General features: G+C 39.5%; 2 protein-coding genes across 9 annotated transcripts in view; one reads left to right on the top strand and one right to left on the bottom strand.

Moving 5' to 3' along the window:
- Window positions 1-23,995, bottom strand: part of LOC137241060 (P protein-like) — a 408,891-nt gene that overhangs the window by 54,865 nt on the left and 330,031 nt on the right. The window contains exons 1-2 of one of the 8 annotated variants that reach the window (XM_067768237.1): window positions 17,162-17,844; window positions 16,864-17,012 (exon numbers count right to left, since the gene is read on the bottom strand). The exons of the other annotated variants lie outside the window; for them this stretch is intronic. Coding sequence (XP_067624338.1) covers window positions 16,864-16,919 — 56 coding nt within the window. The 5' untranslated portion in view covers window positions 16,920-17,012; window positions 17,162-17,844. Of the gene's footprint in view, window positions 1-16,863; window positions 17,013-17,161; window positions 17,845-23,995 lie in introns of those variants that run through there. 8 annotated transcript variants of the gene reach the window in all.
- The window catches only part of LOC137241063 (uncharacterized), a 116,487-nt gene that overhangs the window by 23,613 nt on the left and 68,879 nt on the right, over window positions 1-23,995 (top strand). The window lies entirely within an intron of this gene.

The raw sequence follows: 23,995 nt of genomic DNA on the forward strand, positions 1-23,995 counted from the left end.
CTAATTCTAAAGGCGTCGGGTTCAAAATTGGTCGAAATGGGATGGAATACTCCATATATATGTATAGTTAAAAAACAGATAACCTCATACATGAAATCACAATTACATACAATTCATTTATCAGCAACTTTGACAACAATACTAAAAATCTAAAACGGAAATAGATTACAAACACGCAAAACTGAAAAAAATATGAGAACAGATTGTAGATTGTTACGGTCTGCTGCTACGGTCTACGGCTACGACCCACTTGGGAGAGTGTTCACGGGAACACACCTAGCGATGTGGAAAGGGTTGCGATGAAAAATATCGAAAAAGAAGGGAACAGACAGACCGGCCATCACTAGAAGACGGAAAAAAGGAAAAAAAAAACCACCACGAGTTCCGGACAAAAGTTTTTCGCTCGGCCCAGTCTCTTTCCCTTTTTGGATTTGCCACGCTGATGAACGGAGCTAGACCATAACGTGTTTGCTTGTGCCAAGTCGTATCGTATCAACGATTTATATACTTTTTTTAAATCCGTACAAATCAAATGTTAAAACGCTATTCGAAACCAAGAAAAATAAAAAGAATTGGTTGAGTTTCCGGCACTGACCGAGAAAACGTGGGAAAATTTTTGGGAAACAAGGAAGAAGGTCATTTAAAAGGCCAAAGAACAATCAGCAAAATGCCGAGGAACTAGTGGTACTAACCCTTACAAGAATATCCAAATATCCAGCTAAAGTAGTAAGTCAGTGCTTCCAAGTCAAACCTAGTGAGGAAAGTTCTAGGGATTCCGACTCGGATTCGGACGGCACTAACTAATTGTGAGGAGAAGCCTTGATACTCGAAGATAGACCTCTTTCTCTACGTTTGCGAAGTACACCACCACCTTTGGAAAGCGTCCAACACCCCATCCGCCTCCAGGGCCAGCAGTACGCTGCAGCGTAATACAGCGAACGCCCAATTTAGCACAAAGTCATCCAGAAGGTAAAGGTCCACACGAAGTTGCCCTGCCACCAGGTCCGCTCGATCGCCTCAGACCAGAGTGAAACAACCATCAACGCCGGCCTACTGGGTGAGTCAGTTCCTTTTTTTTTGTGCTTAAAAGCGCGGACACATATTTGGGCGCTAATATGCTTGCCTTTTGGTTATGGGTCGTGCGTTTATGTACCCTATGAATGTGTAGGAAGTCCGGTCAGAATTCAAACCATTAGCGCAATTGTTAAAATAAAATAATGTTGGTTTAAAAAAAGAAAAAAAACCCAAACATTTAGAGAAACAACTATTTAAAACGCGGTTCATACATCTGTATGTATAATTAACTTAAGCATATGCATTTACATGCATATAGAAGAAAGAAAGCGAACACCAAATTTAGTATACCCAACAAAAAAAAAAGAGAATGTCCGTTTTAAAAAAACTTCCAGCATATTGGCGTAGACGTTTTCGAGTGGAACGCAAGAATATCTAGAAATGAATATATAAAATGTAAATGTTAAGAAGTCTGCAAATTCTGTAATGCGATCTACGATCTACTATAGGAATTTTGAGCCAAATAACTACAACTATTTTTAAGGTATTTTTTTTTACTCCAGTGTGCGTCGCTTGGTTTCCACGTTATTTGCTATGTACAAGCATACCTATGAAATTAAAATCTATTCAGCAGTATGGAAATAAATTCGAAAGAGCATTTAGATGAATTACACATTTTTTTCAGCAAATGACCTGTAAACCAGAGCAACAGCAGCAACAATGTTATCAAATTTAGTTATATTTTCCTAAAGTATTTCACTGCTGATACATTTATACTACTTAAAAAAACTTTAAACAATACCAAAAATTAGTGCATTGGGTTTTTGTATTTTTGTACGTAAATTCACCATGATAAAAATTTGTAAAATACTATTATTAAACAAGTTATTACATTACATATATTGTTAGCTTAATTCATAGAGGCAGGCCCTAACCAGCAGATTTTTCTGAATTGCGTTTTCCTCAAATTTTGATATGATGTATCTATATATGTAAATACCACCCAGTGCAAATTCGAAAGCCTTTGAACCAAAAACAACGATACTGTAAAAGATTAAACTATACTTAACCAGAAAAAAAAAAATGTTATATGTACATACAGCTGCGAACAAAAGAATAGCAGTTAAAGATATTAAACACCTTTTATTAGTAAAAGAAGGATCATTTATTTGAAAAGCTGCAATAAACTTGCAACCAAACTTGTTTTAGAACCATTTAAAAACGTCTAAAGCCCCAAAAAGGAATTATTACTTTGGCTGTACAAAGTTAATATTTACTATTCATGTTTCTTAATACCTGGATCGAAATGAACTCCATCAAATAGATACTTATGTACAAATTTCTTGTTCGAAATTATTTCTTGTACTTCTTAAACAAGCATTTTATCACATTTTTCTCTATAACTTAATGCGTATACCTTATTTTGAAGAAAACAAATTTAGATAAAACTCAGGATCGAGTAGTATATATATACATCTTCATATAAATTCTTTTTTTATAAATGATGAATTATAAATAAATTTGTAATTGATATGGGAATGCTGGCGTCGCCAATTATTTAGAAGGCATAAGGTAAGACAGGTAAGGGGCCACCGAAATTTTAGGTGCGTCGGTGGCCATGGTTATTTGAGGGTGGGATAAAGCACCGGGCGTCGCAACACCACCCGCGGCGCCCCCTATGTATATTCGGCCCTTTTCTTTTTTTATTTTTAATTTTTCCAGCTTTTTTGTTATTGTTTGGTTTTCAGCGGTTTTTTTTGAATTTGATTTTCAGCGTTAGTAACCGGCCATGTCCGGTTCGGTAGTATTTTTTTTGCGTCAGTTTTTTTTTGAGTTTGAATTTAAATTTTTGAATGTCAACGGTCTGTCCGTGACATCCGGTTCGGCCGGATGTTGTGTGATTTTGAATTTTTAAGCGTTTTGAGTCGGTCTCTGCGCTTCTGCCAGGTTTTTTGAATTTGACAGCTGCTCGTTTTAATAGGCATGATAGGAACTTTTTTTCTGTTTATGGCGCAGGAACAGTAAGGTTGGCAAGGACCCGCCCCAGCCGACAATGACTAGCCACTGTGCACCACTACATCATGCCGACCGCCTTCCTTACTGATTCCACTGTAGATGCGTTACCATAACAGATGGCGCCCAACGTGGCACCTGAGGCGCTGGCCGCGAGGGTCAGTCGGGTCAACCTGTGAGGTTGACCATCCCACCAGTCCGAGTGAGCAGCCACAGAAGCTGCCACCTACGTTGCGGTGGGATGGTTGGACGGATCAGGTTGTCCGGGCTGGTCATCGGGGGCAGTGGCTGACGGAGCCACGGGACTTCACGTCGGTCTCCGGGATTTTTTTTATTTTCACCCGATGAGGCAGTGCTGCACGCACTTGATTTTTTTTTGTAGTTGGGGTTTTTATTTTCCCGGAATGTTGTCCGTTAGTCGGCTAAGGAATAATTTTGTCCGCTAATTGGGTTTTTTTTTAAGTAAAATTTTTTTTTGTTCTTTTAGTTTCCTTTAGCCGAATTTGTGTTGTCCAGGGTGAATGTGTGTGCGCGTGTAGTGAGGACCCCAGCTCATCCCACGTCCCAGGTGGTAGCTTGGAATACCACCTGGATGGTGATGGGTTGAGCTGGGATTCAGAGTGGCACCCCTTCCTGTCCCACCAGACTGGGGGAGCGGTTTCGAAACCGCTCCACCCATTGCGGCGGAGGCAGGAGGGGTGTCCAGCGAGAATGGACGGGAGGCCTCAACACCCCCAACCAGTCCCAGGGGCAAGCCCCTGGAGACTGCCCCTGCGTTGCGGCTGGGCGTGTTGAGACCTACTCGTGTGTGCCTGGAGCGGACCCTGGTGGCCCCAACCCAACTCGGAGGGGGGGCCTTAAGACCCCCCTCGATTGCGGTTGGGAGCACTAGGGCCAAGTATGAATGTGTTTGTATTAAATTTTTTTTTGCCTAGCCTACTGCCTTCTAGTGATGGGATGTCAGCGTTCCCATCACCACCTACATTGTTCATATAAAATTTATAGATAACTAACCGTTTTCCTTTCAGCTTTTGAAATTTTTTTCTCTATTTTGGTGCGATCATTGATAAATGATTGCCGTAATTCTCGCACAATTTTTTTTTATATATAGATATATAAACTTTTTTTCCTCCTTTAACAAACCATCTTCTGGGAACCGAAGTTTTTTTTTTTTTCCGAATACTAGGATTTGACAAAGAATTTTTTTTTAACGGATTATGTCGCGTAACCAGTCCTACGGGCAAACGGGCCGGAACACTCCGTTCGAGAGTGCGGGCAGTTTACGAGGGAACCAGCACCGGGGCGGTGCTAATAGGGGGGCTTTTTCGAAAGCAAGGCGTCCTTTGGTGGTGCATACCCCAGTAGGAGGATCCTACGGAAATCCCGTGGGGACTCATATAGGCTCGGGCCCGAACGACGACCGCGACAAACTGGACATACCTGTAAGCACCGGCAATTTAAATGCATCGCTGCTAAACACACACAACATCTCGGGGATAATGACCAATGTGTCGAACTATGCACCAGATGGAGCGGGTGCCTTACCACCAAATCAAGAGGTTGGAAATTTTGGGGACGCTACCAGCGATCAGGCGAACCTCCTAGGAATGCAGGACGAAGCCACTCGTGGAGGCTCGTGGGTGGACGTGCTACACCAACTGTTCCAGGCTTCGCAGGAGGAAATGCGGAGAGAGATGGGCTCAATTAGAGCCAACATGGCCCAGCTCAACGCCGCTCTCGAATCCACGCAGCAAGCACACCAGCAACACAGGAACGCAAGCAGGATGGACCGTAACCCATTGCCATCGGTAGTACCGCCAATGTACCCGACTCCAAGCAGCATAACAGTAAAACCGCAGGAGTGGAAAATCGCATTCGACGGCACTGGGAGTGTAAGCGATTTCCTCTTCAAATTAAACACCTTGTGTGAGCGCACACAATGCCCTGACGAACAAATAATGGCCAGTTTCCACTTATTCCTTTCGGGACGAGCCGAAGAATGGTACTGGCTGTTCACAAAACAAAACCCAAATGCGACATATGCCTTTTTGTGCTATTCCTTAAAAAGAGAGTTTGGCACCTTGAAAACGGACCACGAGATCATGATGGAGATCTCCATGCGCAAGCAAAAGGCAAGTGAGTGTTATGACGTGTTTCACGCGGACATAATCTCCTTGAACGCGCGCTTAAGGGAGCCGATGTCAGAGCTTCTACTGATTGACATAATAAAAAGGAACGTCAACAGTAGCCTTAAGCTAATGCTTTTTAATGCGGACGTAAGGAACCTCCATGATCTGCGCGATGTAGCACGCCGAGGTGAACAAGTGCTGAAAGAGAGCAAGCTGCTGGGAGCCAATTACCCAGGACGGCAGGTAAGCGAGGCACGCGTGACAACCCCGGACATGACGATGGAAGGCGAGAACGGCGAGATAGATCCGCAGATAGAGGCGCTGGAATATAGACGCAGCAGAAGACCGGACTACTCGGGAATCCAGTGCTGGAATTGCCAGGGAATGGGGCACTCCTATATATATTGCGAGGAATCCATAAAAAGTCCTTTTTGTTTTAAATGTGGGTATAAGGGTGTATTCACTCCTAAATGCCCTAGGGACCATCGCAGGCAGGGAAACCAGTACCCGAGCGAGAAGATGGGGGAACCTCGTTCGGCTTCATAGCTCCCACATCAGCCAGTGCTCGAGGCGTCGTCTCGTGCGCTGAACCAGAGGGCGAATCTCTGCATGGAGGTGGTGAGCTTCCGAGGTGCAGTAGTACCCTGGCAGAAGAACCCTCGACTGTAATAATAACCTTCCCCGATAGTACTGACGATTCGAATAGTTCTGAATCCGAGAGTCGAACGTCCTCTTTCACGATGGGCGAGCAAATCAAAATTCTGCGACGCCAGCATAGGGATGTCGCGTGCCAAACGCAACTTTTCCCAACCCTAAAAGAAAGGGAGGATAGGTATGAACAAATGAGACATACCATTTTTGACCAATATCCGGTATCGGACAATATTTTGAAGTGTAGGAAGAGATACCACCGGAGAGTACAGGAGCGTAGACTGCTGCAAGCCACCACGTTAACGCTTACAGAGGACGAAAGGCCTTTAGTAAAGGCTAGAATTAAAAATAGTTTTCTTGTAGGGTTGTTAGACTCGGGAGCCAACGTCTCCATCTTAGGGAAAAATGGAGTAGAATTCCTAGAGGATAACGGCTTCGAATATCAGCCCTTACATGCGTTCGTATATACCGCGGGCGGCAACAAGCAAAAAATTTTAGGCTCAGTATCCCTACCGGTCACTTTTAAAAATATCACAAAGATTATTCGTTTTTACCTTGTTCCCTCGTTGCTCCAAGAAGCATACTTCGGGGTCGATTTTTGGAGAGCATTTGCGTTAGCTCCCGAAATATTCCCGAGCGTAGAGTGCTTAGAGACTAGGCTTGAAAAGGAAGAGGAACTTAACCTCCATGAATTGTCACCAGAACAGAAATCAGAATTGCGAAAAGTCATCGAGACGTTTCCTTCGTACGAGAAGTTAGGCCTAGGGCAAACTAAATTAGTGGAGCATCACATCGACACCGGTGATGCAGTGCCTATAAAAAGCAAGCATTTTCCTCTTTCGCCGCCGAGGCAAGCCGAAGCTTTTAGAGAACTAGACAGGTTACTACAGTTAGGAGTTATAGAAGAATCCAACTCCCCGTGGTGTAGTCCTGTAGTACTGGTCTGGAAACCAGGCAAAGTCAGGCTGTGCATAGATTCGAGAAAGGTCAACGCGGTGACTAAGAAGGATTCGTACCCCCTGCCTCATATCAACGGCTTATTGAGCAGACTGAAAGATACGCATTTTATTAGTGGCATTGATCTGAAAGACGCGTTCTTCCAGATCAAATTGACAGAGTCCTCGAAGGAAAAAACAGCATTCGCAGTTCCGGGGAGGCCTCTGTACCACTTCAAGGTGATGCCATTTGGTCTGTGCAATGGACCGCAGACTATGAGTAGGCTGATGGACAAGGCGATCCCTTCGCGTCTGCGAGAGAACGTCTTTGTCTACCTGGACGATCTGATGGTATGTAGCACTAATTTTGAGGATCATCTAAAATTGCTAGCGGAAGTGGCGAACTGTTTGAGAGATGCAGGTCTGACAATAAATGTGGAAAAAAGTAAATTTTGTCAGAAGGAAATACGCTACTTAGGGTATTTGATAGGCAGCGGGTGTCTGAAAGTGGATCCGGGAAAAGTAGAAGCAATACAAAACTTCCCGATCCCTAAATCCCCTCGGCAAGTGCGTAGGTTTGTGGGCATGGCGAATTGGTACCGAGCATTTATTACCAATTTTGCTGACTTGGCAGGTCCCTTGACCGACTGTCTCCGCAAGTCAGCAGGCCCGTTTAAACTCACTCCTGAAGCTATAGAGGCGTTCGAAAAACTAAAAGTAGCCTTGAGTTCCGCCCCTGTTTTGGCCCAACCAGACTTTTCAAGGGAATTCGTGATACAATGTGACGCTTCCAAAATAGGTGTTGGCGGAGTATTGTTTCAGGTCGATGATGATGGCGCTGAGCATCCAATCGCATTCGTGTCGAAAAAGCTGAATAATGCTCAACGCAATTATACAGTAACCGAGCTGGAATGTCTTGCAGCCATAATTAGCGTGAAGCGTTTCCGACCCTATGTCGAAGGATTACCTTTTCGGATTATTACGGACCACTCCAGTCTCAAGTGGTTGATGACACAAAAGGACTTGAGCGGGAGGTTGGCGAGATGGTCACTCTTACTGCAAAGATACGACTTTAAAATGGAACATCGTAAGGGCACCCTGAATGTAGTACCAGACGCGCTGTCGCGTTTTGATGTTGACGAGTTAACTTTCACTACCACACCCGGAGAAATAGATTTAGTCTCTCCCGAATTTTGCAGCAACGAATATTTAGACCTAATTCGGACCGTCACCGAAAACGAGGAATCACTTCCGGATTTACGAGTGGTAGACGGTGTAATCTTCAAAAGAGTTAAGTTTCGTAAGGGATTGGAAGGGGAAGAAGACTCGCTGTGGCGTTTATGGTTGCCAAAAGGGTTGACTGAGGAAGCAGTGAGATTAGCACATGACGCTAACCGGAGTTACCATGGCGGATGGCTGAAAACCTTAGAACGTGTTAGGCAGAAGTACTTCTGGCCGCAGCAGGCTAAGGACGTCAGGGACTACGTCCAGCGTTGTGACACCTGCAAAACGGTAAAACCCACCAATCAGCAGTCGAGACCACCTATAGGGAGTGCCTTTGAATCCGAAAGGCCATTTCAGCGGGTGTATTGCGACTTTCTAGGGCCGTATCCGAGATCTAAGCGGCGAAATCAATTTCTTTTCATAGTACTAGACCATTTTTCAAAATACGTTTGGCTAAAGCCCATGCAGAGAGCTACCACTGTTAACGTTATAAATTACTTCGCTTCAGAAATTTTTCCGGCTGTAGGGGTCCCTGAGTTTATTCACAGTGACAATGGTAAACAGTTTATCTCGAAGGAAATGAACCAAATTTTTGCAAACTACGGGGTGACGCACGTGAGGACGGGGCTATATTCTCCCCAAGCGAACGCATCCGAACGCGTCAACAGAGAAATTGTTTCTAAGATTAGGATTTTCCTAAAAGGTAAATCTGACCATACTGATTGGGATAAGCATATACCCGAGATTTTATCAGTTTTGAGAAGTGATTTTCATACAGCGATTCAGTGTTCTCCATACTTTGCGTTATATGGCCAAAACATGGTCCAACATGCCTCAACGTACAACATTTTAGGGAAACTCGGCAGCCTTCGAGAAGACCAGGTCAAGGTAGTAAGCCGAGCTGACAAGTTGACTAACATTCGTGAGCAGATCCGTAGAAATTTAGATCAGGCCAAAGATAGGGGAGTAACCACCTATAACAAGCGCTCTAGACACGTCAACTATAAGGAAGGTCAGGAAGTTTTTCGGAGAAACTTTGCCTTAAGTAATTTTAAACAGGGCATTAATGCCAAATTCCTACCCAAATACCTGAAGTGTCGCGTGCTTCGAAAAATAGGCAACGCATTGTATGATCTCGAGGACCTAAACGGGAAATTGATAGGTCGCTTTCACGCGTCGGACATTCGCCCGCAATGAACTAGAAAACGTTTCTTTTGCCAATTTACAATTTGATTTTTTTTATACACCCACCAATTGGACCTTTTTTTTGTCTGGGCGTTTTGGCGGTCGGGGACATCTCGCCCAGTATTCTCCCCGAGCACTGACCTCATAGGTTGTTCACACGCGTACTCACCGAGGACCGTGAACACCCTGGCAGTCCACGCTTAGGTCGGACTAGCCTTTCGGAGTTTGGACGAGTTCTCCGTATCAAAATGTCTATTTTTTTTTGTCTTGCCTTTTGTGGGGGCGATAACCACTGAAACCTTTCGGAGTTTTGACGAGTTCTCCATAACAAATGTCTAATTGCCGCAAAGCCCTTTTAAACTAGGAAACAGAATTAATTCCCAAATTTGACTTAACTTTTTTTTTGATGGCCCCATGTTGCCCGGCTAGCTTCGTAGTAGGACTTTGAGACTCTTATCTCAGGGGTGAGTCGTGCCCCACGTTGCTTGTCATCGGAGATCCCTGGCAATGGCTTCCCACAGATGATCCGGTTCCCTGTTCGCTTCATCGTCAGGTCTTCAAAGCGAAGCAGGTTTGTTACGGTCTGCTGCTACGGTCTACTGCTACGACCCACTTGGGAGAGTGTTCACGGGAACACACCTAGCGATGTGGAAAGGGTTGCGATGAAAAATATCGAAAAAGAAGGGAACAGACAGACCGGCCATCACTAGAAGACGGAAAAAAGGAAAAAAAAAACCACCACGAGTTCCGGACAAAAGTTTTTCGCTCGGCCCAGTCTCTTTCCCTTTTTGGATTTGCCACGCTGATGAACGGAGCTAGACCATAACGTGTTTGCTTGTGCCAAGTCGTATCGTATCAACGATTTATATACTTTTTTTAAATCCGTACAAATCAAATGTTAAAACGCTATTCGAAACCAAGAAAAATAAAAAGAATTGGTTGAGTTTCCGGCACTGACCGAGAAAACGTGGGAAAATTTTTGGGAAACAAGGAAGAAGGTCATTTAAAAGGCCAAAGAACAATCAGCAAAATGCCGAGGAACTAGTGGTACTAACCCTTACAAGAATATCCAAATATCCAGCTAAAGTAGTAAGTCAGTGCTTCCAAGTCAAACCTAGTGAGGAAAGTTCTAGGGATTCCGACTCGGATTCGGACGGCACTAACTAATTGTGAGGAGAAGCCTTGATACTCGAAGATAGACCTCTTTCTCTACGTTTGCGAAGTACACCACCACCTTTGGAAAGCGTCCAACACCCCATCCGCCTCCAGGGCCAGCAGTACGCTGCAGCGTAATACAGCGAACGCCCAATTTAGCACAAAGTCATCCAGAAGGTAAAGGTCCACACGAAGTTGCCCTGCCACCAGGTCCGCTCGATCGCCTCAGACCAGAGTGAAACAACCATCAACGCCGGCCTACTGGGTGAGTCAGTTCCTTTTTTTTTGTGCTTAAAAGCGCGGACACATATTTGGGCGCTAATATGCTTGCCTTTTGGTTATGGGTCGTGCGTTTATGTACCCTATGAATGTGTAGGAAGTCCGGTCAGAATTCAAACCATTAGCGCAATTGTTAAAATAAAATAATGTTGGTTTAAAAAAAGAAAAAAAACCCAAACATTTAGAGAAACAACTATTTAAAACGCGGTTCATACATCTGTATGTATAATTAACTTAAGCATATGCATTTACATGCATATAGAAGAAAGAAAGCGAACACCAAATTTAGTATACCCAACAAAAAAAAAAGAGAATGTCCGGTTTTAAAAAAACTTCCAGCATATTGGCGTAGACGTTTTCGAGTGGAACGCAAGAATATCTAGAAATGAATATATAAAATGTAAATGTTAAGAAGTCTGCAAATTCTGTAATGCGATCTACGATCTACTATAGGAATTTTGAGCCAAATAACTACAACTATTTTTAAGGTATTTTTTTTTACTCCAGTGTGCGTCGCTTGGTTTCCACGTTATTTGCTATGTACAAGCATACCTATGAAATTAAAATCTATTCAGCAGTATGGAAATAAATTCGAAAGAGCATTTAGATGAATTACACATTTTTTTCAGCAAATGACCTGTAAACCAGAGCAACAGCAGCAACAATGTTATCAAATTTAGTTATATTTTCCTAAAGTATTTCACTGCTGATACATTTATACTACTTAAAAAAACTTTAAACAATACCAAAAATTAGTGCATTGGGTTTTTGTATTTTTGTACGTAAATTCACCATGATAAAAATTTGTAAAATACTATTATTAAACAAGTTATTACATTACATATATTGTTAGCTTAATTCATAGAGGCAGGCCCTAACCAGCAGATTTTTCTGAATTGCGTTTTCCTCAAATTTTGATATGATGTATCTATATATGTAAATACCACCCAGTGCAAATTCGAAAGCCTTTGAACCAAAAACAACGATACTGTAAAAGATTAAACTATACTTAACCAGAAAAAAAAAAAAATGTTATATGTACATACAGCTGCGAACAAAAGAATAGCAGTTAAAGATATTAAACACCTTTTATTAGTAAAAGAAGGATCATTTATTTGAAAAGCTGCAATAAACTTGCAACCAAACTTGTTTTAGAACCATTTAAAAACGTCTAAAGCCCCAAAAAGGAATTATTACTTTGGCTGTACAAAGTTAATATTTACTATTCATGTTTCTTAATACCTGGATCGAAATGAACTCCATCAAATAGATACTTATGTACAAATTTCTTGTTCGAAATTATTTCTTGTACTTCTTAAACAAGCATTTTATCACATTTTTCTCTATAACTTAATGCGTATACCTTATTTTGAAGAAAACAAATTTAGATAAAACTCAGGATCGAGTAGTATATATATACATCTTCATATAAATTCTTTTTTTATAAATGATGAATTATAAATAAATTTGTAATTGATATGGGAATGCTGGCGTCGCCAATTATTTAGAAGGCATAAGGTAAGACAGGTAAGGGGCCACCGAAATTTTAGGTGCGTCGGTGGCCATGGTTATTTGAGGGTGGGATAAAGCACCGGGCGTCGCAACACCACCCGCGGCGCCCCCTATGTATATTCGGCCCTTTTCTTTTTTTATTTTTAATTTTTCCAGCTTTTTTGTTATTGTTTGGTTTTCAGCGGTTTTTTTTGAATTTGATTTTCAGCGTTAGTAACCGGCCATGTCCGGTTCGGTAGTATTTTTTTTGCGTCAGTTTTTTTTTGAGTTTGAATTTAAATTTTTGAATGTCAACGGTCTGTCCGTGACATCCGGTTCGGCCGGATGTTGTGTGATTTTGAATTTTTAAGCGTTTTGAGTCGGTCTCTGCGCTTCTGCCAGGTTTTTTGAATTTGACAGCTGCTCGTTTTAATAGGCATGATAGGAACTTTTTTTCTGTTTATGGCGCAGGAACAGTAAGGTTGGCAAGGACCCGCCCCAGCCGACAATGACTAGCCACTGTGCACCACTACATCATGCCGACCGCCTTCCTTACTGATTCCACTGTAGATGCGTTACCATAACAAGATATGACTAAACGCAATCAATAGTAGGTAGTATTTACATCGTTAAAGATCAAACGTAGAGAAACGATGTGATTATGTAATCATGGGCAACAGAAATGTTTCTCGTGATATGTCGGGATGGTAAAAATTAATCATTTATTTTAATTAATAGATTATTTTGCGCTTTAAAAGGAGTTAATTGCATCCTTGATTTTTATTTCATTAATCGATTATTGCTCCATTTACCACTAAAATACAAATAGATAAATGTAAGGCGCAATAAACTCTGAAGAGATTTTAGCCCGAGCTTTTCTTCCAATTTGCGTTGTTTTTGTTATTGTATTAACGATAAAGACACTCCCAAAAGGCTTTGAGGAGTTTTATCGATATCGATGGTCCTTTGCCGGATATAGATCCGGTACGTTCCGGTAACAAAGCACTATTAAGATACACGCCCTCCCCACCCCTTAGTCCCATGGTGAACTTGTGGGCGCCAGTGCCCCGCCTACTAAACATGTATATGATACATTCATATTTTTAACAGGGTTGCCCTCGCGTGGGTGAGAATGAAAATTGGGTTGCGGAAGCTTTGAAGCTATAAAGCTTTTTTTATTGCGCTTATCATCCCCCAATTTGCGTCGTGCTCCTTTTTAATTTTTACCTACTTGTTTCTAAAATGTTTGATGTTGCTTCGCCCGTGACGTGAACCCAATATCGTCGGTGTGGTAGGCGGAGCACAAGAAGTGGATTCATGCCCTCTTTAAAATTGTGTTAATCATTTTGTACACTGAGCGGTTCATTTATTGATCGATTTTTTGCAAAATTTCTCCATGGGTTCCTAGAGTAAAATTTTATATTTGTATACAATACATTAATTATTTGTCGGAACCAACCGGATAGGACCACTATAACATAGATCTCTTATACAACTAATTTTTAGGACAAGAGGGGTTTCGTAATTATTTCTCTATTTTACCAACTAGAAACTTCAAATTTCATCAAATGCTTACACTGTTGTCTGCAAAAAATGATTAATATATAACATATATACCATACAACCGATTGTTTAGATAAGGGGGGTTTCGTCATTTCTTACTAATTTTAACAGCTAGAAGCTTAAAATTGTACCAGTTGTGTACATATGTACGTATTATTGTCCGAGAAAATCGCCAAGATTAGTCAAATTTATACTTTTTATTCCATACAGCAGATTGTTCAGATTTTATGAATTTTTTTAAATTTCATCAGATTAATTTTCAGCTCTATTTATGAAAGGTATGAAGTCTTTGGCTATCCCGTCTTTATTTGATTTTTTTAGAGACTTGAAGCAGGGATCACCCTTTCCAAAATTTTTTATTTATGTTCTGATTTCGTAGCCTCACATAGGCCTTATCGCGGAGGCATGTTTCTGCAGCTTAGCATGCATGCCTTCCAGTTTGATACCATCACCACTGCTGTCTGACCACTAATCAACTACTTGGGTGATTCGCCATCCAAATAAAGACGTTTCAAACACTAGTAGAAGCATATATTACGAACAAATAGCTCTGTGATGGATGAGGCGCTTCGTGATGTACATGGAGCATTCCACGGTTGGTACGGGACAAATCGTACGCATTTTTTAAAGTTTTGGATTTTAACTAAAGACTTACTATAACTTTTTCACGCAAACTATTTATTATTAATATTGTGTTGTACAAGTCTAAAAAAAATGAAACCTGCTTTTGAAATATTCACATATCAGTGTCAAAAATCCAAACCAAACATGCGTTTGTAGGGACAGTAAAATCCCACCAGACTTTGTGGTAACAGTGAGTCAGGTGAAATATCAGTGAGAGTGATAAGAAAAAAAAACCAGAACTCACCTCAAACTCACAAAAAAAGTAAAATATATTTATCCTAAAAAAAATAACAGTTTCAAAATTAAAGTGTTTGAACAACACATTTGTCTCTCAGGCGTGAATTATAGCCGTGAAAAAAGCAGCCACAATTCTGGAGGAAACTTGCTTAAGCTGCAGTTGCGTCAATATATGCGCGGTAAATATGCAATAACCTCACACATTAATTCATCAAAAAGTGTGCAGAAATGCAAAGAAGCATTAAAAAAACTTCGCCCAGGTCGGATCATAAGTGATAGAAAGTAACAAAAAGGCCGATAAGTTGACAAAGGTGGGTTCAGCACTCTCTAAATCGACGGTAGACGTCTCAAACCGTTTGGAAGAAATCAAAAGAAGACAGGAGTTGCATATGATCCATCAAACAGGAAGGGCGTAGAGAGAAGCGCTTGGCTTCAGACCCACAAAGTGGTTCATATCTTTGAAGAGAGGCTTACCATGGACGGAGTTATTTTATAACATAAACCTGATTGTGGTTCTTCCTTTTGGTCGTCAAACGATTTTTGGTAACACTATGGACACATTCAGTATATGCGAGGTCTTTATTGACCAACCAGTTCAACCTTACCAAGCCTAACGGGACATTTGTGTTTTTACAGGACAAGTACAAAGTTCACGGTCCCTATTCGTCTGGAAAACTTAGTTCAAAAAATGGAAGCTTATTTAATTTTTCAATATTTTCCCCCCTTTTTTTGGAAAAATTTCTTTTTTTTATTGAAATGATATTAATTTTAAAACTTAACAAAAAAAATGTAAAATTTATCGGCGTTTAAAAATGTAAGATTTTTCATGGAATGCTAGATAAAATAAGTCCCGTGCTGGGTTAGCTGGCAACCGGTAAAACACCGAAAAAAATCCATTTGAAACCTTGCGGGCAATCAAAATCGTAAAGAATGATTAATCTATAGTTTTCTGTTTAATCTGTGTACAAACCCTGAAATAAGAATTTATATAGATTTTAAGTTTGAGCTTTTCTACTTTAAGAGAACTAATTACATCGGATTCTGGACGAACTGACGAAGGGGCAATTAAACGGAATAATAACCGACCTAACATCCAAGACAGACCACATCACAGGGGTTTTGGACTTTCAGGTTCAGAACGTACGATATCCTTCAAGGGAGGAATGGGAATTAGGCCTAGACAACGGCAGGGGCATCACAATATACACCGACGGCTCGAAAATGGAAAAGGGAACTGGAGCTGGGATATACTCAACACGTCTACAGTTAGGCCAATCATTCCGACTTCCTGACGCATGCCGTGTATTCCAAGCCGATATCTTTACCATAGACAGAGCAACAAAGCTGCTCCAAGATAGTGCGGTCTCCAACACCGACATAACAATCTTTGTTGACAGCCAAGCCGCCTTAAGGGCATTAGAGTTCAACATGATAAATTTGGACATCGTGCGGAGGTGTAACCCTCTCTGGCTTCTATAAGTCATCTCAATGTCTCCCTTTGCTGGGTCCCTGGGCACAGCGGCATCGAAGGGAATGAACTCGAGGATGAGATGGCTAGGTAAGGTTCCGACTTAGACATAAGTGAGGTGGACAGCTCCGTCCGACCGCCGCTAAGTTATGTCGTATGAGAACAGGGCAACAGACTTGCTATGGACCAATAGGGTGGACTGCGAAGTCTCAAGTTCCTTATGGCCATGCTTGGATAGGAAAGGCACCAGCTTCCTTCTCAAACTGAAGAAATCTGCGGTGAGGGCATTTACGGGTATCATCACAAGGCATTGTGCTATCGCACCAATGCTCCGACGGTGGCGAATACCAACAAGCTCAGAAGCTGTCAGGATGAGGAGTAAGAGGAGTTAATCTACCACTTTCTCTGCCGATGCCCGGCGCTTCAAAGAAGAAGGCTCTGAGATCTGGGCTCACGCTTCTTCGACAGCCTGGCAGAGGTTGGGAAGGTGGACGTCTCGCTTCTTTTTGGGTTCATCAGGGAAAGCAAGTGTTTCGTTGGGGACCACTAAGAGGTAATGGGGCTAAAGGAATTTGCCGCCACCCTGTACTTACTGAGAGCACTCACAATGGACAAAAATGTCTCCGAGTGGAAGTGTGGGTAACACTCACGCACACCCTCTTAACCTAACCTAAGCTAAGCTACCCGCCCAAAGTTACTGGGTCTGGTGATAAGAGTGAGAGTTTGGAAAGGACGTGATTCCAAGCCACCCACGCAAATTACTGATACAACTTGCAATAGAAGTATCGATATCAATACTCATTAAAAATATTTACTCAACAAATTTTTGCAAAATAAAAATTTTTTACACAAACATACAAAATTGTTGAAAACTTTCAAATAATTTATATCATACTCATCGGCGAAGTTAAGCTCGAAATTGTTGTTGTACTGCGTTGTCGTCGTTGTCATTTTAACACGTTGTTCGATGTTTATTTCTCTAGCAACTTTTTATCCTTTGTCAGAGCAAAACTCCTCTCATGATATGACTGCTGAATACTGGAACTTTTACAAAATTTTTTAAAAATCAGTTAAACAAAGTTTCGAAATTTTAAATCTTTTAGTTTTTTCACAGTGTTTCACTTTTTTCATATTTTTAGTGACTTAGGGGTCATTGACTTTTCGTGAGTCAGAGTTGTAGTTAATTTATTTACTTGTTTCAATTCGTTTTACTCCCAAACTTATTTTGTTTTTTGGTGCACTTTTATTTTTTTTTATATTATTTTGGCGATATTCTTGATATTTTCTGTTTAAGATTTTTTTATTTTCTCAGTACGATCTATAAATTCTATCTGCCCACTTTTCTATTTTTCTCACGCTCAAGTTCTGAACTAATTTTCCAGTGAAAAAGCGCAACAATTTTTGAAGAGCTCTAATCAAAACATATAAAAACGTCTAAAAAAGTTCCCAATAAAATTTAGTGCTTAAAAATATTCAGACGTTTATGTTTTGGAACGAACATACTTTTAATTTGCTTTAATCTTGCCTACAATGCAATTGTTTTTAAAATAGATTTTGTTTTAGTCTTTTCTTTACACATATCTTTTATTTTTTTATTTTCTATATTAAATTTCGTCTTTATCAGCACAACTTATAGTTGTTGTAATCTGATATTTTTTTTTCTTGCTTTTCTCCTAGTTATTCACTTAGCTCAAATTTTATCCGCGTCCACTATTCGCGCCTATTTATCGCAACAACTGCCCCGGCTATACTAACAGCTAAGCTCGGATGTTTCCCCAATTTTGTATTGTCAACTTTTTTCTGGTTCTATTTTTGAGCTGCGTTTTTTCTTTATTCCTTCATACATGCATTTTTGTGTGGGTCGGCGCTTTATTTTCATTTAATTTTTGTATTATTGCAGTCTCTCTCATTGTTTACTATATAGTTTGGCAACTTAAATAGAGGTTTTGTTGCGAATAGAGTGGAAGGCAGTGGACTAGGCAGTCGAATGTCATATAATGAAAGAATGGTGTTCGGAGTCTTTTCAAAGTTAAAAAAAAAAATGATAAAAGCTTTAATAAAAATAAAACTATTGTTTTGGTAACAATAAAAACGCCTTATATATTCTATATACACAAAATTCGTAAGGATTGTCTCACTTTAAAATTTGAGTTAAATAATCTAAAGTTTGTTTTTGAAACAGAGTCGAGAACTGTGCGTGTGAATGTGCGAATTTTCACCGATCAGCTGTTAGTTGCGCTACTTGGTAAAATTTACAATGGTCTCTCTTCTTCATTGTTTAATGGAAGAGCACGCTTAACGTTCATAGTCGGCTTATCGTTAACCACACCAAGAGACCGGCTCGGTTGGGGATTTGTATTAAATTATGAAAATGGACTCTCTTATATGACGCTGCTAAACGCTCATTTTGTGGCACATCATGATCGCCATCAAACGGTATTAATACACAGCTTAGATTTGTTTGTATTGCATGCATCTTTCGGCTGATTCATCCTTCAATTATAGCTTAACGAGAGCGCACCAATCATTATTACAATGATCTTGGGAACTTGCCAAGTATCCAGCCCCATCTATTAAATACAAATATCTGCTCAAGTTATCATATTTTTGTGGGAGATCTGAGCTTGGATTTGTGTACTTCCATGGGTGTAGAATAAATGAAGGTGCTGCCAAGTAACATTAACACTATTTGGCTGTGTTGGATTTTAGGCCTGATCACGTATTGTATCAAGTTGATAAGTTCTTTTGCCACTTCACGGCTAGTTTTCTGAGTCAAATTTTCAGTTTTTTTGAAAATGGAGGTTATTTGTATCAATTTGCCTTTTAAATTGCCACAGTGACTAAAATCATCTTATTGGTGGTGGTTTAGTTGTTGATGAAAAATCAATGAGGTGCACGCATGTTTGTTATCACACAAAAAGTAATTCGTAAATATGTCATATAAATACTACTTTATTGCTTGAGTCTAAGGAAAAACTTAAACAAAATAAATTGCTAACATTCAACCATGAAAACATTCTGCGCATGAGCGTTTGTTTGCGAAATATCTTTTCGCAAATGCGCAAATAAACACCCAACAAACATTTACATATGTTAGAAAACGAATAGAAGACGAATCGAATTCTAATGTATTTCTCTAAGGTAGAAGGTTAGAGGACGATTTGCGAAACTGTCGCGAATTATAGCATTCTCGACAAAAAGGGGACTTAGCTCTCGATATCGAAAAAAGGGTTAGAATTCTAATCGAATTCTAACGTCAAATTCTAATGAGTTTCTAATGAGAATTTTGAAGTGATGCGCAATTAAGTTCAATTATTTAAAATCAGCGAAATTTTCATTATTTCATTATATCAAATACGTCTATTTGGTTATAATCTTATGTTTTAAGAATGAACATATTTCAAAGGCTTTTTCTATTATAATAAATTAAAACGGTACTTAAAGATTGAGCTCAGCGTTGGTTTGAGGTACGGATGAGGAAGCGGTTTCGTCATGCCATTCAAATAACACTTCAATAATCTGCTCGCTTTCCTTTTTTAACTTTTTTTGATTCATTTTCACTTACTATTATTTATTACTATAAATAAAAAAACTTATTTCGCAACTTGTAATATTTCCACTATTTTTATTTTGTTTGTATAACACTAAGAATGAGTGATCATGTCGTGCGAATAATCGATAACTGTGACAATAATCATAACATCGCATTTCTAGTGTTATTCGAATCGTTTCACAGTCGAATTCTAATCGAGTTCTCTAACCTAGTATTCGATTCGAAATGCATTAGAGAACTACATTAGAATTCTAATGTAAAACTACAATATTTCTCTAACGTTAGAAACTGTGTTTGCTGGGTTGTTCAGCGACAACTAAAGACGAAAGAGAATAATAATACATGTGAAGTGGTGCCAATAATTATTCAACTAAATGGTGACCATTGCTCTAGATATAGTTTTGTGCGGAGTATTACGATCTTCTCTTGGTAGGGTGGGGCTTTTCTAAGGTGCAGAGCATCCCCAATGTTGATTACATGTTCTCAAATCCTTTTTTGTATTAGATTTCAAAGGGAATACACAACTGTATAAATGTTGATGTCGACCTTTTCCTGTGAGCTCCAACGCAATATCAGCTTCATGCTAATGAACATAAATTCAAACCCAATGTTTTGTTTACATATATTTCCACACAGAGTCTCCCAAAAACTTGACCCCTTGTAACTACGCCACTGCCTTCATCGCCTTCATTACCATAATCATCAAATTATCTTTATCACCATCCTCCTTCACAATACGCCCTTCACGTACTCAATTGCTATCATAAACTTTGTCGTTGTTGCCCTCAGCCTTTCGTATCTTTAACAAGATAACTTTTGCTAGGTGTTTCTCATGTTTGCTCTACTACTTTCTAAATGGTCATATTCTATATTTTTGTACTTTGTTTGTTTGTTTTACTTATTTACCGTTTTTTTATTAGTATAATTTTTTTTATGCATTTGCTACTTTTGTTGTTGTTGTTGTTATCTTTGTAATCTGCTTCAATTACGAATGATTTGCGTTGTCTGCTTGATTTTTGTCTGTCGCCTGTCAACCGTTTTATGCGGTGTTGTCTTCTTCACCAAATCATTCATACATCAAGCAATCAACGCATTCAAACTTGGCTTTTGTCGTTGATTTAATAAAATTTATTCCTAGTTTTATTTGTTATTACTGCATTAAAATTAACTTGTGTCGTGCTTATCTGCCCACTGCACGGTAAGTGAAGGCCTTGATAGGGAGTAACTTAATTTATCAGTGGAGGGTTTTTACTTTCTCTGCTGCAAATACGGATATCAAAAGAAAAACTTTTTGGGCCGGAGCTACTTCACCACTTCACATAACATTACCAAACCAACAAAGCTTTTGATCATAAATGAGTTGGTATCCCTCACTCCTTGCTTCTAAGAACGGCCGTCTTCTGGACTGAAAAAAGCGTGATGGCGCAATCCATTATATCAGCGTACAATTAATGGCGTATGCTGACGATATTGATACTATTGGACTCATTGCTTCTTTGCAAAACAGATTTGACGTATTCGCACTTGGCAGCCAGGCAACTATTGACGCATATACAAACCTAGCTTATACTTATATATAGGAATTAATATATATTCTAATTAAAATAATTTTTATGCATTTATTGACTGCCCAAATGGAATGAGAGATGGGTAGCAGACGAATGACACCAATGTAAGGATTTTACCAGTTGTATCTGATGCTGTTAACGTATTTAAAGTGCGAAGGCAACATCTGAACGGCGCTGCACTCATTTTTGTTAAGTGATGCGTTACAGTATGAGACTCGGCTATTTTTTGCGTACGTGGGAAGACTTCCTAGTGCCAGCGTAGAGTAATCGGGATGTATGCAATGCTATTGATGATTCGAAAATTTGCCCATCATGCACTAGAATAGCAGTGTTCTACAGTAATTGTACAATTTGTATTTAAATGCCCTTATGTTACTAGATATACATTGGTTACTGTGAAGGACCTCGTCTATGAGAACCAACATTAACAGAGAAAATAATGACAACTTGGTAATCAAACGGAGAACAACTTTTGCCAACAAATGCTACTCTGGTCTGAGAAGCCAAACGAAAAGTGAAGTCCTCTCTTGACGAACAAAAATCACGCTCTTTCAGTCGCTTTTCATACCTGTCTTCATGTATGTCTCAAAATCATGGACGGTGCCGAGAGATGGTGAGATGGATCTTGTAGTGTTCAAGAGAAAAGTTTTCCGAAAGATTTATGGTCCTGGCCGTGAGATATGAAGACAGTTCAGCGAATAAAAGCTCTAGTTTCGCTGTCTTGGTTATGTTATGCGAAGATACAAGGAAGTACTTCAGTCGACAATGAAGATGCACATGTCCTAGACAGCGTAGACGGTGCACCCCCCCTCCCCCCCCCCCCCCCATAAATACAGAAAAAAAATTCAGAAGTGAAGTCTCAGAAGTCAAATTTCAGAAGTCAAAATTCAGAAAGTAATCAGACGGCAGAAAAAAATATTAAATTTCTCTCGTTTATTTATTTTGAAGGTATTTTGTACATATAAAGAAAAAGTAGCACAATCTAAAATCCTGTTACAAATATGAATATACCATAAACATATTTAACAGGTGGGGACTATGGCGACCCCAAGTTCCTCATGGAACCAAGGGGGGCGGTATGGACTAGAGGGTTTAATGTGGTCATATTAATCATTCCCGGGATGGTTGGGCTAGTACCTTAATAGTGATTTGTTATCAGAACGTACCAATCTATATCCGGCAAAAGACCATCAACATCGATAACACTCCCCAAAGCCTTCGGGGAGTATCTTTAAAAAACAACGACACATGAATTTACAATATTAAACAAACGCTGGCCGAGGTCTTTATATTTTTTCTTGCGTTTTCGATATGGCTCGCCTCCAACTGAAAAATGCTGCAATTTTATTTCTGTTCGTTTTTTATTTTATTTATAAAATTAAATATGTTAGGGTTTGGGACAACGCACTTCGAATGACGTTGTGAACCCTTCGATTGAATTATTTGTTCGGGCTTCACTCAATTTGGTGCTATTATACATAATAACATCCATAGTTCGATTGGATATAACGCCTTCTTTCGATGCTGCTGTGCTCTAGGAACTTACCAGATGGTTGAAAAAAAAAACAATAATTCAGATGTTAAATTTCTTAATTCAAAGTTCAGAAAGCAATCAGAGAGCAAAAAACATTAAATTTTGCGCAAAATTGGTCGTTTTTTGCTCTCTGATAACTTTCTGAAATTTGACTTCTGATTTTTGACTTCTGAATTTTTAGAGTTCTGATTAACGTTTTCTGAAAAAATGTTTTTCTGAATTTGTTACGTTGAAGAACCTCGTTTTTACGGATCTCGTCGAGTTGCTTCTTCACATTCTTTAATGTTAGTACTTAACAAGCAAGACTCTTTTCCACACCAAAACTAACACCTATTCTCCTAGCTAACCACAGTGGTAGATGTCACAAAACTCAATTGTCCTGCTGCTTGCACTGTGTATCATATTTCCTGTATCAACAAGCTGAACAGTGCTTTCTTTCTTCAAAAGATTTCAGAAGTTCCAGGAACATGCCTTGAAATCATAGTCCTATGACATGATCGTCTTCAGACAGAAGAGTTCTCATCCAACGCTAGCTCTGCCATATAAAGGGAACGAATATTCGGAAATACCATCTCTTTCTGTCGCGTCCCTATGTGCCAAAGTGTTACTAATCGCATCTTGAACCAGGGATGATAAATGGATTTTTTCATTTTGTTCCAAATGAGGAAAAAAAATATACCAAATCATCAAAAATTGTACCAGAAGTCTTCGGATGTGAATTTGAACCAAACTTGAGCTATATTCTGCTTCTTTATCCAAAAACTGTTTTTAGTCAGGAAACTTTCTAACACAAATTAAAGCTAGTATAACAGCGAAATATGATTTATGAAGAAATACTTTTCCAGTAAAAATAATAAAAAAAGTTTATCGATTGAGGCGTACAATTATGTACATATATAAACATATTTTTTAAACATATTTTTTTATTGAGTACCAGTAAGGAACATAAAATTAATATTTAAAAAAAAAAATAACAGCTGCATTCATGGCAAAAACCCTTCATAAAAACATTTTAGGTACAAAAGATTTAGATTCAGGTATAAAAGTTGACAATTTGTCGCCTACATCTATACTAATAACTCATGTTTCAATCACTACATTAACGGTTCTTCCTCTTTGAGTTCTTTAAACACCTCAGTTGACAAAAAGCTTTTTTGCGTATCTATATTATGACAATTATTGTTAATTGATTTCATCAAGTATTTAGTTTTTATTAAATTCGAAACTGTGTTTGTTTGCAGACTATTTCTACACTTAGTTTTGATAAAATTTTGTATAGGAAATATCCTTTCTACGTTTGTGGATGAATGTGGAATAGACAATATACCTTGAACTACTCTATAAATAAATATTGGAAAAAATTTGCGCCTTT

Source organism: Eurosta solidaginis, chromosome 2 (genome assembly GCF_040869045.1).
Source record: "Eurosta solidaginis isolate ZX-2024a chromosome 2, ASM4086904v1, whole genome shotgun sequence".
Lineage (NCBI taxonomy): Eukaryota > Metazoa > Arthropoda > Insecta > Diptera > Tephritidae > Eurosta > Eurosta solidaginis.